Source organism: Scardinius erythrophthalmus, assembly GCF_964197995.2.
Source record: "Scardinius erythrophthalmus genome assembly, chromosome: 14".
NCBI classification, from domain to species: Eukaryota; Metazoa; Chordata; class Actinopteri; order Cypriniformes; family Leuciscidae; genus Scardinius; species Scardinius erythrophthalmus.
Window position 1 is genome coordinate 9,443,779 of NC_138234.1, and position 18,210 is coordinate 9,461,988.

At 37.0% G+C, this 18,210-nt stretch overlaps 1 protein-coding gene across 1 annotated transcript; it reads left to right on the forward strand.

Moving 5' to 3' along the window:
* The first annotated feature begins 2,085 nt into the window (after window positions 1–2,085).
* Window positions 2,086–6,391, forward strand: LOC308701948 (SLAM family member 5-like). Its single transcript, XM_081384437.1, has 6 exons — window positions 2,086–2,187; window positions 2,733–3,053; window positions 3,232–3,513; window positions 3,615–3,749; window positions 4,012–4,064; window positions 4,436–6,391. The coding sequence occupies exons 1-6, from the start codon at window positions 2,139–2,141 to the stop codon at window positions 4,502–4,504; spliced, it is 909 nt and encodes a 302-aa protein (XP_081240563.1). The 5' UTR covers window positions 2,086–2,138; the 3' UTR covers window positions 4,505–6,391.
* The last annotated feature ends 11,819 nt before the right edge of the window (window positions 6,392–18,210 follow it).

An 18,210-nucleotide genomic window follows, 5' to 3' on the forward strand; every position in this document is an offset into this window, starting at 1 on the left:
TTCAAACTGAAATAACTTTCAGTTAATTAATATTAGACTCTTCAGCAATCTGAGAATCCACGTATCACAAGAAAATAGTTATGGTGCTCAACAAAAGTCAAAATTATAAAGGAGAATGGTTGTGGAAAATATAACAATATGTATCTGAATGGGATTTTCTTCTACACTCACAACCCCATACATTTATAAGATTTTTAAAACAAAGCCAAACCACTTATGATATATTTTACCACAAAATGTGTTGCTCCATCAATGTTCAATAAATAATTCTTTTTTCTGCAAACATTTTCTTTAAGGTGCTTTTACCCCTTTTGTGCCCTACATATAAGAATACATCAGAAAATAAATTTATTGCTAATTTTAACTAAATTAAGAGCCAAATAGGCTAATGTGTATGCATTTGACAGAAGCTATAATATAATATCAATATCAACAAAAATATCAGCAAGATGGATGAGATGTTTTTTTTATTCCACGTCATTTTAACCTAAGTATAGGTCCCACCCCTTTTCAATGTTTTCCCATTGTCATTCACGATATGAATTTGCTCTTTTTATGTGCCAGCAACCTCAGATATGTGTCGAAAAATAAATATGTGATCACATATATCACAAACACATTTCACCTAAATGTATCCTCGAATTAAAACAACAATAATTAATAAATAATTAATATTTTTCGAATATAAAGTGATTAGAGCTCAGTCAGCTGACACAAAATGAAACTAAAATTCATCGTTCGAAAGAGTGATTGTGACTAATAAATGTTTTACTATAAACAAGCACACACACACACTCACACTCACACACACACACACACACACACACACACACACACACCAGAGAAATAAAAATAGCCTAATAAAATACATTTCCATCGAATGTAAAGCAATTAGAGCTGATAGAAAAAAGAAACTGCGTCGCGTTCTTTGTTCGTTTTATCGTCGGTAAAAGAGATTGTAACAAATAAATGTCTTACCTTGGTCAAGACAAAACAAAGGTACTGACAGCAAAATAAAAAGAAGCTTCATTTTCACCACCTTTTGTCCAAAAAAATTAAATGCAGATTCTGTGAAATAAAAACGTCTGGTTCTTCCGCATTAATGGCGCCTATATGAAAGCAAAACTTTGGTACTGATGTGAGTAGGCTGGCCTACAGATAAGCCGTTCAATTTAATTTGTTATTTTCATTTGTTTTATCAAGATACACAATTCGTCTAACCCATTTCACTGTCAACCCAATAGAAAAAAAAAATGTCACAGTGAAAAATAAATTAAATATGACATCTATCACTCAAAATTATAAGCAAAAAAAAAAAAAAAAAAAACTTTTTACCTAACTATTTTAAACTATTTTAAACATGCTGTATGAGTGAGATCTTACCGATTGTTGAAGGTTCCATGAACTGTAAGATCATCAGCTATCAGTCTGTGTATGTTATCAATAATGCATTATGGGTAAGAATCCTGTTTGACTTCTGACCTGTGACACTTCTTTTTCAAACATAAGTTTGGCTTGAGTATTTTATTTAATTGTACATCAGTTCTATCTCGAGAGGAAGTCAGACTGAAGTTAATAACTACTAGGACAGGAAGAACATCTCCACCTACAAGTTACATGCACATGTTTGTCTAAAACTTCAAAACACATTTCTGAAGAAATCAAACCACAGCAGGTTTCAGTTTGACTGCTGAATAGCTATAGCGATATATAGTGACATATAAAACTGATAATGTGTGGTTTTCAACGTTTTTGTTTTGCCAAACAAAACAATTGACAATCGAGTTATTATACCTATAAGTTTTGTTGTGATTAAATTCAGGGAGATCCACTCAATATTCTTCTTCTTCCGAGGGATTCTACATGATAAAAACAGCCAGGCCATTTCAAAAATGATAAAGAATTAGGAATGTATGTTTTCTGCCATTAAGTTAAAGTCATCAAACAGTTATAATCGTAATGAGGGCCAAAATAACACTTATATAACCATATTTTATATATCATGTAACTATACACATCATGTGTTCAGAGAGTGTGTGTGTGACTATAGGAGGGGCGAAGTCTGTCAGGGGACGATTGAGATTCACACATCAGATTAACAGTGTTTTTGGTACGTAGTTCAGACACAGACAAAGAAAATGTTTCCCGTGTTTGTTTTGTTCTGTTTGTGCTGTTGGCGTCTGAATGGTAAGTTATAAAAGCATTTAACAGCTTCATGTTTTCAGTTCAAGAGCAATAAGCTGTTCAAATTACTCTGCTTTCATGAGACATTAATGTGAGATCTACTTTGGATTCAGGTCTCGTTTCGTGATCTCTGTTTGGGTAGAAATTTTTAAAAGTCTTGGAAATGTGTAGAATTGTAATAATTTTCCATGACTATTTCACATTAAAACTCACAGAAAAGTAATGGAGATTTCTTAAGAATGTAAATAAAACTATTTGAGGCTTTGTAATCCTCGGTTGCTTTCAAATGGCAGGTATTTTTTGTGGGTTTTAAATGACTGTTGATCATGACATGAAAATGGAAATCCTCGACAGCCATAAAGATTAAGTTATTGGTTCACAATCACATTTATCTGTTTGTTCATTTAAATCATTTTTAATTTTCTTATGTGTGTCTGCTGCTGTTCTACATCTTACATTTAAAGGGTTCAAATTACAGCTAAATTCAGGCCTTATTAACAACAAGAACCTTAATCTGCGATACATCTGATTTTATGTTTGTTCATCAGGTGTGTTTGGTGATTCAGTGTCAGTGATGGAGGGAGATTCTGTCACTCTAAACACTAATCTTACTGAAATACATGAAGAAGACGAGATAGTGTGGAAATATGGAGCTGAAAACTCTCTGATAGCTCAAATCAGTAGAGCTGCTGGAATCTCCTCCACATATGATGATGTTCCTGATGGGAGATTCAGAGACAGACTGAAGCTGGACGATCAAACTGGATCTCTGACCATCACAAACACCACAACTGAACATGCTGGAGTTTATCAAGTAGATTTAAATGGAGTGAAACTGACATCAAAAGCATTCAGTGTTTCTGTCTATGGTGAGTAGGGATCATTTGTTCTTTACATATTCTTATTTTATTTTTTACATTCTGTAAAAGTTACAAATTTTATAGTTTGAGATGACAAACGTTATGAACACTCACTCAACACAATGAAATGAAAATGAGATTGTTGATTAGATTTACCTATTTCTGTTTATTCTCTCATGTTTCTCAGCTCATCTGCCTGTTCCTGTCATCAGCAGAGACTGTTCTTCATCATCATCATCATGTTCACTGGTGTGTTCATCAGTGTTGAATGTGTGTGATGCGACTCTCTCCTGGTACGCAGGAATCAGTGTATTGTCCAGCATCAGTGTGTGTGATCTCAGCATCAGTCTCTCTCTACCTCTGGAGGTGGAATATCAGGATAAAAACACCTACAGCTGTGTGCTGAACAATCCCATCAGCAACCAGACCACACATCTGGACATCAACACACTCTGTCACACATGTGCAGGTACCACAGCTCTGATGATATATGTGTGTGTTTACTGACCTGATCTCTGTCTTCTGTTGAAGATCAGACTGACGCATTCACTTCTTTCTTTATCATTACAGCACCAGACACACAGTCTTCTTCACACTCTCCAGTGTCTCTGATAGTGTTGATCTCTACAGCTGGATCTCTGATGATTGTTCTTATAGTCATGATCTTCTTCATCTGCAAGAAATGTAGAAAAACTGATCAAGAAGGCAAGTGTAACCTATCATTTTAAACAAGTAAATAATACTTTAAATGTACAGTGTAAATATTGTAAACAAGCTCTAATTATCATTTAATCACAGTTATTCTCATACATTTTCTAGATAATGCCCTCTATAGTTTATTTTTATGGAACGATTAATATAGTGTTATAAATGTATTGTAATATAGTGTAACTTCACTGCCCTGTAAACTCAGCTAGCAAAGATATAGTTTTGTTGTTCTAATGAATCTATTATTACTGTTATACAGAAGAGATCACTTACACTGAGCCAACATTCAACAAAAGTAAAGCACATAAATCGGTAAGATCATTTATTCCTAATTTATATTGTGTGTCTGTGTTTGGTTTCAGTGGTGATTCAGGTATACTTGGCATCAGGTATATTAGGCTGCTGTCACTTTTAGACCTGACGCACAGATCCATTATACTGTCTCACAAGTGTTTTCTTTTCTTTTCTTTTCTCACAATTGCGAGATTATATCTTGCAATTCAGACTTTTTTTACAGAATTGCGAGATATAAACTTGCATTTGTGAGAAAAACCGCAGTGAAAAAAACAAACAAACAAACAAGCGGGCAATTCTTATAGGAAAAGTCCGAAAATGTGAGATACCGTACAAAAAAATGGAGATAATTTTTGTTGTTGTTGTTGTTGTTGTTGTTTTTTATACAGAAAATAAAAGCGGAAGATCACGTGGAAGAGGATGATGTGGTGTACGTTTCTGTCGCCATGAGTAGATGATCGAAAACCTTTTTCTGAATACCAGATCCAGCTTGCTCTACGAACCTTTAGTATGTGGTTGAGTTTTGGGATTCAGAATCACCACATGTAGCAAGAGAATTCAGCACAAATTCCAGTGGAGTAAATGTAATTAGTTACTGTCCTCAAGTATCTTTTTGGTTACTTTGTAGTTTTACTGAGTATCAAAGATATTAGCCACCTTTACTTTCTACTTGAGTACCTTTATGAACAAGTATATGTACTCTTTACTCCAATACATTTGAAAAGTAATGCAATAACTCGTTACATTTTGCGTGGCACCTAACTTATTCTGCAGCAGTTTATTGCTGAGGTAATGAAGTGATATCGCCATCTACAATGCATTGAAGGTACTATAACTTGTGCATTTTGTCCTTACACAAACTTGTCAACAAGTCTGCTTTACATGAATGCGAGTGCATTAGCGGGTAGTTGCTGAATCGCACGTGTTTCATATCTGAGATGAGGCTGAAGCCAGGACGTCCAGTGCCAGTAAGCTTTGACTTTTTTACTTAACATTATTTTATTTATCCATTATATTGAAGAGACTTTTTTACTAAGACTCTTCACAAATCAACTGTTTCTTGTTTTTCACTGGCATGTCTCTTTGGTGTTGAGGACTAGTTCATCTTTGAGCCTATTTCAGTATGAGTAAATTAGTACTCTTAAAATCAGATACTCTAAGACTTTCACTGTAAGGTATCTGTACTTTTACTCAAGTTGGGTTTTCAGGTACTCTTTACACCTCTGACGAATTCTGAAAGAAAGAAATTTCATAAAATCCCAGCAGAGATACAGAAGGATGACTCTGAGGGGTTTGAAGTGAGACGTTGAGGGATGGACGAATGAAGCGCTCTCCTGAAGACTTTGATTTGTAATTCAATGACTTCTAGCAAACTATCTAAATCTAGTGGCACATTGGAACATTTTCATGTTTGACTCTTAAAGCCTCAAACCTATTTTGTTTTCTATTAGAAAAAGTCTAAACACAACAACAAACAAACACTTAGCTTTCTCATAATCAAAAAAATATAATAAGCAGGACTTGGTCAAATTAATGGGACTTTGTAAAATTGCATTAGTTTAGAGATTGGTTTGATATGTTTGATGGACAAACATCTTCTGCATGAGCTTGTGTCGGAGGTTTGTGGTGTGTTCATGCTCATATATCTTGATGTTTCAATAGCACGCGGTTGAAGAGTGTTTTTCCATTTCTGCCCACACCAAGTTTAACTTCTGCCATTCAATGGTTTAACTGCTTTAACTAAGGTGGTCTCAAGTCACACTGTAAAATATGGAAAATCATACTGAAATGAGCCTGAGTCATTTGTTCATTTATTCCATTCTGTCTTGTGTATATTGTCTCTGTGTATGTGCATGTTTGTGTTACATGTGGACGGTTTCTTGAGATCATTTGTTGCTGATCCAGATAAAAAGGCCGGCCGAAACACTCGACCTCTGCCATTATCGTGCCATTGTGTGATTGATTGTAGACTGTTTTGCTATTACTTTGAGTCGTTGTTTTGTCTAGCTTAGAGTGTCGTACTAGAGAGATTGTGAGTGTGATTGTGATTTTGGAACTGTGATTATTCTTGTTAACCCACGCCTGATTGACAACAATTTTGGATTTTGATTTGGCATTTGTTTGCTACGAACTTGTATTTTGTGCCAAATTAAGGGAGGGGGTTTGACGACATTTTATTTTGAATATCTTTAATAACAATATATTTTTGCTTTGTTTTTGGTTTAGGGAGGTATTTTGTGTGTGTGTGTGTGTTAGGAATTGTAGAAAAAAAAGGTTGTTTTATTTTGGCCTTGTCTGCCCCTGACGCTAAACCCTTTTAAAAATAATATATATTTTTTCTTTGCATCTCTCTGGTAGAGACTTTTCTTCCTTTTCCTGCTGACCCCTAGCGGTCATAACAATGCTGTTTTGCATATGCATCATGACTTTATCCACAAGCTGTGAACCTGCAGATAAGCTGTGCAGTCATTTAAAAAAAAGTTATGTCTAAGATCTATTCTAGATATCACATCTTTGTTTTATAAAGAACACACCCTGTTTTTATTTTTTTTATTTTTATTTTTTTTATTTTTTATTTTAAGAATAAATGCAATGTGTTTTCTGTTGTGATATTTATGGTTTAATGCGGATTATAACTAACAAGTAGCAACACTAACAATCTAGACATTTTGTCAAAGTAGTAGATTTAAACGACTTGAATGCCATTTTCTCATTTGCAGTTGTTACAGTGTTTTAGTCTTTGTATGTGTGTCATCTGAGCTGTAATGTCTCATGACTGATGACTCAATATTAAAACTCCCAGATAGGAAAAACACGATACACAACTGGAACAATAGCAGCTCTACTTCTGTCAGATAAGATGTTGATAAGATAAGGTGGGTGATTGTTTACTAGTCAAAAGAGTGATTGAGGATTGAGGAATGCAGGACCGTTTACACACTGATGGGTATATCTGTGTTCATTTCAACTCCGAAAGTCATTTCCAACTTCTACAAAAAAAGGTGCATTGTGGGTCAAGTGATATATCTGGTGGGCCGCAGGTGTTCAGTTAACTAGATGGATTTGTTCAAAAAAATATCATTGTAACAAATTTAATTATTATTTGAAACAATAAAAAAAAATGGCTGGGTTACCTGCAAAAGGCAGATTTCTACATTTTAACAACAAACCGTGTTGAAAAGCTTTGAGTAGCCTAATTAACCATTTTACGATACAGTTAAAGAGAAAGCCTCAGTGCTTCACAAAGCTTCATTTCACCATCATTATGTATTTATTTCCACCAAATGCTCCTGTATTGTAAACATATCCTCCAGCATTTCCATCTCAAAGATTCTGTCAGTTCATAGCTCAGATCACTCACAGAGCTCGATATATCAGTATATAAGTGTTACTTTCATCTACTGCCTCACTGTCTTCCTACATGTGCTGCAGATGTAGTAAACATCAGCATGACCATGGACAGCTCATGGACAGCTCCTACTCACACTCTCCGTCTCTCCAAGTTTCGGAAGGGAATGATTCAGATTTCTCTTGGCACAGCTACTAGAAAACTTACAACTGTCAGATTGGTTCTACGTCATCAAGGTCATTTTCAGTCTGGACAGTAGGCCTACGCTCAGCCATCAGGAAGTGAGTGCTTTTAATTTGCTTCGCTTTTCTCCGTTGAAATCTATGGGGTCGCTGTGTCCATTTCTTTTACTGTCTATGATATTATACTACTAGTGCGCCATCTAGTGTCCTAACCAGAAACTCACCATTCCATTAGCGCCACCTTCCAATAATAATAATAATAATAATTAAAGCTGCAAGCAGCATTTATCGGGGTTCAAGCAGTTAAGGCCTTTAAGGCCTTAAAGCACAAAAGCTTTAAAATCTATTAAGTTTTATTTAGCAAGCATGTAACCACTGACATAATAGATGGAAAAGACCATTTACAGCCAATACAGGCAATGTAACATAGGAAATACATGGTTTTAAAGCTGTTTAACATTTATACACTGAAAAAAATGATTCTGACCCCTTGTAAATGTTACATGTTTTTATCTGGTTAATTTCACTGAATATAATGTGTTATTTAATCCTACTTATTTTTTATTATTAATTTTCAAATTCACTGCTCTTGTTTAAAACAAGTTAATTTCATTCAATTAAAAGTAATTAGAAAAAAATAAGTTTAATTTAATTTCCATATTCACTGTAAAATGAATACGCTATATCTACTCAATAAAATTGTGCAGATTACAAGCAATATTATTAATTAAATTTAACACATTAGAATTGAGTAATAATTAATCAAATTAATTCCTTAAAAGTTAACCATTTTACAATTTTTAAACAAAAATATCTGTATAACAGACAGACGTCAAAGATGAATTAAGAACTCTTTATTTTTTATTGCCAACATTTGAGAAACCTGATGGTAACAAGCAGAATCACTGAAGGAGAAAACTGTAATGTTACAACCGTAATTTTAAAGCTGCCGTCGGCAACCCTGGAAGATTGAGTGGACTTAGCCAAATTTTGAATGTTTACAACTCTCATGCCCCTCCCCCACTATCAACTAATACCCTCCCATCGAGTTTGTGCTGGTCAGTGCGTGCACCAGATTTTCGGTGAACGCGCCCTTCTCATCAGCATCGATCAACACCATGGAGTACTTATAAAGTAAATGGTTGATTGCAAGCTCTGACCTCCTAGCTCTTGAGGTTAACCGAGGAATTGGAATCTTTTCCGCCATCACTCTTCCTTACTGCGCGAACTTCAGGCGTGTGCATGTGATTGTAACGTGCGCGAGGGGGTAACGGGATCTGTGGCGTGTGCACGACCTGTGATTGACAGTCAGATCTCACACCCCCCTGCGCTGATTGGACCTGATGAAGCGGGAGCGGTGGATTTTTGCAAAACAAATAACACGCTCCAGGTGGAGTTAGAAGCTCGGGTTTTTTTCTAAAACCACCTTATTAACGTTGTTCTGTCGGATTATAGTGTCGATTACACTGAATATGATAAAAAAAAATGTTGCCGACGGCAGCTTTAAGTTACAACCATAATTTTAAGTTACCATCATGGGGATCAGTGGGTGTTTAAGTTGGGCTCTTTACCCTGAAACCAATAACTTAACACTTTGTTTGGCGACTGCACTTGAATTGTAACAGTCAGTTGAACTAATGTGTAAGGAGATCTGATGGTATTGGTTGTGTTTAACATTATCATTATTTCACAATCATCTGACCTGAAACAGATCACCTTCGAACATAAGCTCATTATTTATTCATGCAGCAATGCATAGTGGGGGCCATGAATGAGTTTTGATTGGTGGCACCCAGAATTCCCTGCAACATGCTTTATAATTGTCACCATTGTTGAGATTCACAGGCTAGTTCTTGAAAAAATTGAGTAAATTCAACTTAAAATAGTTTAGCTAAAATTATGAATATTATTAATCTGAAATTACTTATAAAATATAAGTACAACCAATTTACAAAATATAAGTACACTCAACTTAAAAAATATATCTGGATTTAGATAAATTTATTTCGTGCAACCCCTTGACGTAATAAAATTAAGTAAATTCAACATAACATTTTTTTCAGTGTAGGATTTCTATACATTTCTGCACTGGTTTGGTTCCGATCGGGCGAAAAACCTAGGACTAGTTAGTAAAAGTACGTTGTTGACAAAATTCAAAATGGTGGAAAATTTATCATGGCGGAAATTAACATTATCTAAATCTCGAAGATCGGATCAAATAATGATAATCGATTCAAGATCTTGAGAATCGGAATCGAATCGATTCTTGAAATTTGAATCGAAACCCAGCCCTACACAACACTGTGTAGCATGTTGTGCGCAACTTGACTTGATGTGCTACACCTAGATATAGTATTCGGTAGGGCATAATTAAATCAGAAGCAAGGATCATCTACTGGAGGGAGGAAATGGTGCAACAGGAGAGCAAATAATTGACAATTTTGTTCTGATTCAAAGAGAAAATTATATTGATAAATTAAAAAGTTCTCTTTGTAGTTTGTTTCAGAAAGATGAGTGACAAATAAGAACAATAGAGAGTTAGTAAATGAAAACAGACATCACCGACTTGTTTCTTTTTAATGATTCAACAGCCTAAAAGCTTCGATTAAATTAGGTGAAGTTCGAAAGTGGAGCTTAAAGTTAAAAATAATTACCACCTAGTTTCATCACATCTATCTTTTTAACGAATCAGTGTTTTTGAACATGTTTGTACATGTACGGTTTAATGACTCAAAGACAATCCGTTGCTGTAACAATGTGATTGTGCACTGAGTGACAGCCTTTCAATGCGCAGAGACGCTGTTTAGTTTTCGCTACATTCGTTACAAAAAATGTCCTTGATTTTTGTGCATGCTATACACATCGTAACACTTATTTATATAGCAACACATAAATATAAAAAACAAAAACAAACAAAAGAAAATTGTAGTTATCCTACCAGTTGATGGTTTCAAATTACAGTTCAAATGGGAAACAGGTCCATGGGCACTGGTTAGCATTTGTGCATGTAATTGCATCCACTAGGCAGGCGATTCACCTTCACAGGATTATTTATGGCACAAAACAGGATACACTTGCCGATCACGTTCACATAGGGAAAAAAAATAGAGAACAAGAAAACGCAGCCTTGGAAAACACAAGGCAAACGTACAATAATTAATTTCTGACTCAACATTTCAGTAACAAATGACATGCACAGCTCAAATGACACATTAATCCAAATTTATTTAACACATCGATTCGACACTCATAAAACAGTCACTGTCACAACTCATGATACAAAGATGTTAGCTCAAGGGCGTAGATTTGGTTTGAACATTGGGGGGGTTGAAGTTTGGGTTCTGCATATTTTTCATGTAATCATGATATACATATTGAGGGGGTTGTAATGCATAGATTTAAATATTGGGGGGGTTATCTCCCCCCTAACCCCCCCACAAATTACGCCCCTGTGTTAGCTACACGCGGTAGCTTTAGCACACGGCTAACTAGTTCAGCTCGCGCTGTGACTGCGGCCTAGTCAACTCAGCTCATATCAAATAATTTCTGAAATAGATATCTGTCATAAGATAACATATGACAAAAAAAAGTCACTCACCAAAACGAGACTGCATCACATATTCAATTAAAGAAGATTGTTCAATAAAGATTATCACACTATAAATCTTTACTCCGATTTCACCTTTTACACCTTTCTCTGACGACAAGTTGATGCATCCAAAGTTTCCAAGTGCACACAATCACAGTTCCCGATAGATTATGATGATCATTTAGTACAAGGAGTTTCTGAAGAAAGTTTCCGTGCTGCTGTCTCATCTGATCTATTCTGTTCTCTCATCATGCTGACAGCAGCAGCGCCTGCGCGAACAGTGGGCGGGCCTTAAGAATATGCCGCTACTGTTGGCTCTCAGGGGTGGCAGTCACTGCAGCACAATCAGTGATTGGACGAATCGCGTGTTTTTGCCCAGTGGTTTTTACCAGTGCATCAAGTAAATAAAAAAAAATGGATGTAATTGAAAAAATAAATTTGTCCAGAACAGAGCGACAGGACTGAATTTAAACTGTTATAGAAGAGCTAATATACTGAGAATGAACTGGTGAAGGATTGTCTCTCTGCTTTATTTTATAAGAAATATTTCTGTGTCTAGAGTTCCTAATGCGCTGTACTCTCAACTTTTGTATAATAGTACTAGTCATATTTTTTTACACCAGGCATGAATAAAAGGAATGTTTTTTATTTCCTGTTTCGAAAACCACTGGAAACCAACGGACAGTAATGTATAGAGGAATGAAAATATGGAATCATTTACTATTGATATCACACATTTTTACAAGAAAAATTAGTTTTAAAAAAATATTCAAAGGAATATTTAATGGCAAAATATATTAAATTGTTGATTTTGATATTTGGAATGGATGATGGGTTAGTGCGTTTCATTGACTTGACTTTTTATTGTTGTTGATTAAATGTAGTTTTGTATGATTTACTTTTTGGGACCCCAGGAAGAGTAGCCACTGCCTAGAAAGAGGCTAATGGGGATCCAAATAAAGAAATAAACTTATAACATTGATGGAAAATACCATTTACAGCCAATACAGGCAATTTACTGAGGAAAGTTTTTTTGACAGTTATAGCACCACATCTTGCCTGATCTCCACCACTTCAAGTGTCCTCAAAGTGTGCCCATGCATGTCTGTCAAATTTGTTGTAAATATCTCATTTTGTTTTGAAGTTTAGACAGTTCTGTTTATGAGAGAATGAAAATGATCCATGGGTGACAATGATTTAAAAATTTTATTTGTTTATTTTTGTCAGTTCCTATCTTAATTGTGACATTTGGGCGTTATTGTTTAGCTATTGATCTATGTTTTCAAATTTCAAGAAATTTGGACTATCGGTTTCGAAGATAATTGCAAGTTTTTTAAGTGCTTAATGACAATGATACACAAACTATAAGGAGAAACCTGGCATATTTGGTATTGTTGGACTCGGGAAGGATTGAGGATTTCAAAGGACTAACGGTTGGGTGCGTTTATAGCCATTTTCATAAATTTTTTTCCATGTTGTAGCGCCACCAAGTGGCCAATCGTCGCGATTTTTTTCAAGTAATCTCAGATTGAGCTCATAAACACGTTTCCCAAGATTAGCGAAAATATCTCTTTCCATTCACGAGTTATAATTGTTTTAGTAAAAGTGGCCCTGGTGCCATCAAACATTTTGATTTCCCTTAGCGACCGTGAATTTAAATTAAGAATTTTTTTGATGATTATTGATAGTCTCTGTCCAGAGAATATTTCTGCATTGGTTTGGTTTCGATCGGGCAAAAAATCTAGGAGTAATTCGCAAAAGTAGGTTTTTCAAAAAACCTCAATTTACTCAAAATTGGCGCCAAAGGGCAAGCAAATCTGAGGCATGCATCTGGTCCGCCTCGAGCCAAGGATTCCAGCGATATAAGACACTTGAGCCTACGCCTCACGGTTGATGAGTTATGAGCCGTTTCGTACTTTTGCCCGCTGTAGCGCCCCCGTCAGGCCGATCGGGGCGGGCCTTGGTGACGCTGTAGGCGGTGTGAGTACTATCAGCCCCCAAAGTTTCAAGTCTCCACGACTTACGGTTTGGTCTGCCCGATCAGTTTTATGTCTGAATGTTGCATCATGGGAAAATTAACAATTACAATAGGTGTTCAGCACTGAAGTGCTTGAACCCCTAATAAGTGGCTAAAAAAGGGCCACAAAAAGGCCTCTAAAAAAAAAATTATAGGGTCTAGGCGCTTGCCGTCTGCGCTGCTGCGTTCCAAAAACTTTATCCAGCCTTCTAACATGTGCCTCGGAGAGGAAAAAGAACGTTTGTTGCCCTTTTAGCTCATTTATCATGGAAATGTGGTGCATTTTTTTTTTTACCTTTTGAACTGTGACACCCCCACTGATGGCCCGATCTCCATAAAAGTTTGCACGCTTCTTTAGAATAATATGGCGCATGTGCTCAGCTAATTTGGTGAAGCTCTGCTCTTTTCCCCCCATTTTTCAGTCATTTAAATGTCATTTTGCATAGGGTAATACAGAGGCCTTCTCACCTTTATGACAGTTAAAGCGCCACCAATGGCCCGACGTCCATGAAAGTTTTCAAGCTTCTTCAGGATCACGTGACGCATGCGCATGCCCGATTTTGTGAGCTTGTATGCAAATCAGACAGCAAGATGGCCGCTTTCAGCCATTTCATGTGTTTTTTCCATAGAAATACATCATTTTGACACCCTTTTAACAGTTATAGCGCCACCAAGTGGCCAGTCGCTGCGCCCTTTTTCACGTGACCACAGAATGAGCTCGTACATGCGTGTGCTGAGTTTGGTGCAAAAATCTCGTTCCGTTCACGAGTTATAGCCAATTAAGCAAAATGGGCTCCTCCCACTTCGAACATTTTGCCGGCCCTTAGGGACCGTGAAGCGAAATTTACACTTTTTTTTGATAATTATTGACAATCAGACTCCAGAGAATCTTGCCGCACTGGTTTGGTTCCGGTCGGGCCAAAAACCTAGGACTAGTTCGCGAAAGTAGGTTTTTGGAAAAACCCCAAATACCCGAAAATTTTTCCAGGGTGACGAGCAAATCCGAGGCATGCATCTGGTCCGCCTCGAGCCAAGGATTCCAGCGATATAAGACACTTGAGCCTACGCCTCACGGTTGATGAGTTATGAGCCGTTTCGTACTTTTGCCCGCTGTAGCGCCCCCGTCAGGCCGATCGGGGCGGGCCTTGGTGACGCTGTAGGCGGTGTGAGTACTATCAGCCCCCAAAGTTTCAAGTCTCCACGACTTACGGTTTGGTCTGCCCGATCAGTTTTATGTCTGAATGTTGCATCATGGGAAAATTAACAATTACAATAGGTGTTCAGCACTGAAGTGCTTGAACCCCTAATAAGTGGCTAAAAAAGGGCCACAAAAAGGCCTCTAAAAAAAAACTATAGGGTCTAGGCGCTTGCCGTCTGCGCTGCTGCGTTCCAAAAACTTTATCCAGCCTTCTAACATGTGCCTCGGAGAGGAAAAAGAACGTTTGTTGCCCTTTTAGCTCATTTATCATGGAAATGTGGTGCATTTTTTTTTTTTACCTTTTAAACTGTGACACCTCCACTGATGGCCCGATCTCCATAAAAGTTTGCACGCTTCTTTAGAATAATATGGCGCATGTGCTCAGCTAATTTGGTGAAGCTCTGCTCTTTTCCCCCCATTTTTCAGTCATTTAAATGTCATTTTGCATAGGGTAATACAGAGGCCTTCTCACCTTTATGACAGTTAAAGCGCCACCAATGGCCCGACGTCCATGAAAGTTTTCAAGCTTCTTCAGGATCACGTGACGCATGCGCATGCCCGATTTTGTGAGGTTGTATGCAAATCAGACAGCAAGATGGCCGCTTTCAGCCATTTCATGTGTTTTTTCCATAGAAATACATCATTTTGACACCCTTTTAACAGTTATAGCGCCACCAAGTGGCCAGTCGCTGCGCCCTTTTTCACGTGACCACAGAATGAGCTCGTACATGCGTGTGCTGAGTTTGGTGCAAAAATCTCGTTCCGTTCACGAGTTATAGCCAATTAAGCAAAATGGGCTCCTCCCACTTCGAACATTTTGGCGGCCCTTAGGGACCGTGAAGCGAAATTTACACTTTTTTTTGATAATTATTGACAATCAGACTCCAGAGAATCTTGCCGCACTGGTTTGGTTCCGGTCGGGCCAAAAACCTAGGACTAGTTCGCGAAAGTAGGTTTTTGGAAAAACCCCAAATACCCGAAAATTTTCCCAGGGTGACGAGCAAATCCGAGGCATGCATCTGGTCCGCCTCGAGCCAAGGATTCCAGCGATATAAGACACTTGAGCCTACGCCTCACGGTTGATGAGTTATGAGCCGTTTCGTACTTTTGCCCGCTGTAGCGCCCCCGTCAGGCCGATCGGGGCGGGCCTTGGTGACGCTGTAGGCGGTGTGAGTACTATCAGCCCCCAAAGTTTCAAGTCTCCACGACTTACGGTTTGGTCTGCCCGATCAGTTTTATGTCTGAATGTTGCATCATGGGAAAATTAACAATTACAATAGGTGTTCAGCACTGAAGTGCTTGAACCCCTAATAATAATATAAAAAATAAAAATAAAATAAAAAATACAGTTGATTAGACTCTATACTTCTGATTACAAACTCAATAATTACATGACAAATTAAATCATCATAAAATCTGTTTTTATTGGTATTTGTTTCAGAAAAAGGGGCAGCAAAGTATTTATAGTCTTTATATAAAAAAGATGTGTCAAATATGGAGAATGTCCCCATATCTGAATTGTGAAGATAATGTGGTACACAACATAATATTTGACAGTAGAAAAATATAAAATTATATAAAATAAGGTGAGGAGTGAAACAATATAAAGGAGATAAACAGTGTAACATCTGATTTACGTTTGCTCTCTGCCACACACACGCTATTAAGAATCCCTGTAACATGTATCCCCAGATGACGGGTGTTTTTTTTTATTTTTATTTTTTACTAAAATAAGAATATCTTGGGGACCCCCAATTCTTTTTTTATTTTTTTTATTAGTGTTATGTGGTGTCCCAAATCACGAATTTGGAACCGAAAGTTGAGGTCATCTGCTTACTCTGAGTAAACTTACACAGGAATGTCGCATAACAGGTTATCTGGAATACCCCTGCGTTAAAACAAAACTCATTTACATACAAACACAGACAAGATTCAAACTTCCAAATGACCAATGACAAAGTTAAAAGAAAACAGATGGTATGACATCAGCAATCAAATAACATATCAGAGAAACAAAGACAACATTTAAAGGGATAGTTCACTTTGAAATTAATTTTTGATATGTTTTAGCTTACCTCAAGGGCATCCAAGATGTAGGTGTCTTTTTTTCCGCAGTAGTTTCAATTTGGATATTTTTAGGTCAAACCGTTCTTGTCTGTCAGTCATATAATGCAGGTCGATGGTCACTGTATCAAAACACAAGCACAGAGTCCAAATTAAAACAATTCCCCATCGTCCAAATTAAACAATTCCCCATCGTAAGTACACATTGATGGCCTAAGACACGAAACGAGCGGTTTGTGTGAGAAAACGAACAGTATTTATATCGTTGTTATCTCTTGAAAACAGCACACGTCTAAATGATCTGACGGCGCGGGCAGGTATAGATATATATATAGATGTCGCCTTGGCTACTGCAGTTCATTGGAACGAAACCGTAGCCAAGGGACATCTAGTGTATATATCTATACCCGCCCGCGAGCGGGTATAGATGTATACACTAGATGTCGCCTTTGCTACTGCAGTTCATTGGAACGAAACCGTAGCCAAGGCGACATCTATGTATATATCTATACCCGCCCGCGCCGTCAGATCATTTGGACGTGTGCTGTGTTACAAGAGGTAAAAACAATATAAATACTGTTCATTTTCTCACACAAACCGCTCGTTTTGTGTCTTAGGCCATCAATGTGTTCTTACGATGGGAAATTGTTTAATTTGGACGATGGGGAATTGTTTTAATTTGGACTCTGTGCTTGTGTTTTGATACAGTGACCATCGACCTGCATTATATGACTGACAGACAAGAACGGTTTGACCTAAAAATATCCAAATTGAAACTACTGCGGAAAAAAAGACACCTACATCTTGGATGCCCTTGAGGTAAGCTAAAACATACCAAAATTTATTTTCAAAGTGAACTATCCCTTTAAACTTACAATTAATCATTGAAAATTGTAAAACAAGTCAGATGGTAGCCTATCCCAGATAGCAACGTAACATTGATACAATGTTGAGTTTTGATCCAAACCATCATTTGGATGTGACATTTTAAAGTGTGTTGGATCAGCATTGAAATTTTGATGAAAACCAACAGCACACAATGGGTGGAGACAGTGAGATTGAACTAACAGTGATTTGTAGTTGATCACACAATCATTCAGGCATGTATCTCTGCAGAACACTAGTGCGTGTTTCTCTATCAGTGGGGCGTTTTCAAACCACAATGGGCATTTTCAACCACTTTACCTGATTTGCTCTAATCCACTGGGGGCTTGGTTTAGGGGTGGGCATTCATGATTTTAGCAAGTCTGTTGAAAAATGGTTGAAAAAGTGTAGTTTGAAATTGGCACTGATTGGTAAACGCCTATTTTGGTTTTGCATGTGCACTTCTCAGTCTAATGCTTCACTAGAGAGAAAACATACAGTAGGTGCATCCTATCCAGAAGTATTGTTTGTTGAAGCACATACTTGCATGACTTCTCAAACAATGGTGCATCTACTTTATTGCTCTGTTCCTTTGTTTTGCGTGCTTATTTGCGTTTGATTTGTGTTGTTACTCACTGTTATTAGATAAAGTTATTAAACTGTTTGAATAAAGCATCTATTTTTCTACATTCTTAAAAAATGCACCTTGCTTTAGTAAAGTATAGTTTAGTATTAGGAATTTCCTGAATAAAGTTCTAACGTCATTTAACAGAAGTGCAGGAGACATGATTTCAACAATTTTCAACAATATTGCCATTGATTATTTTTGTTAATTTCAATATTGATTGAGCATTGGTGATGTAGAACCAAACATAGTGTAGTGTTGATTCAACAGCATTAC

Excerpts from the sequence above, each read along its gene's own strand:
- LOC308701948 (XM_081384437.1), top strand. The coding sequence starts at position 2,139 with ATGTTTCCCGTGTTTGTTTTGTTCTGTTTGTGCTGTTGGCGTCTGAAT. Across the intron at positions 3,750-4,011 it reads TAGAAAAACTGATCAAGAAG|AAGAGATCACTTACACTGAG; the intron begins GCAAGTGTAACC and ends ACTGTTATACAG. Across the intron at positions 4,065-4,435 it reads AAAGTAAAGCACATAAATCG|AAAATAAAAGCGGAAGATCA; the intron begins GTAAGATCATTT and ends TTTTTTATACAG.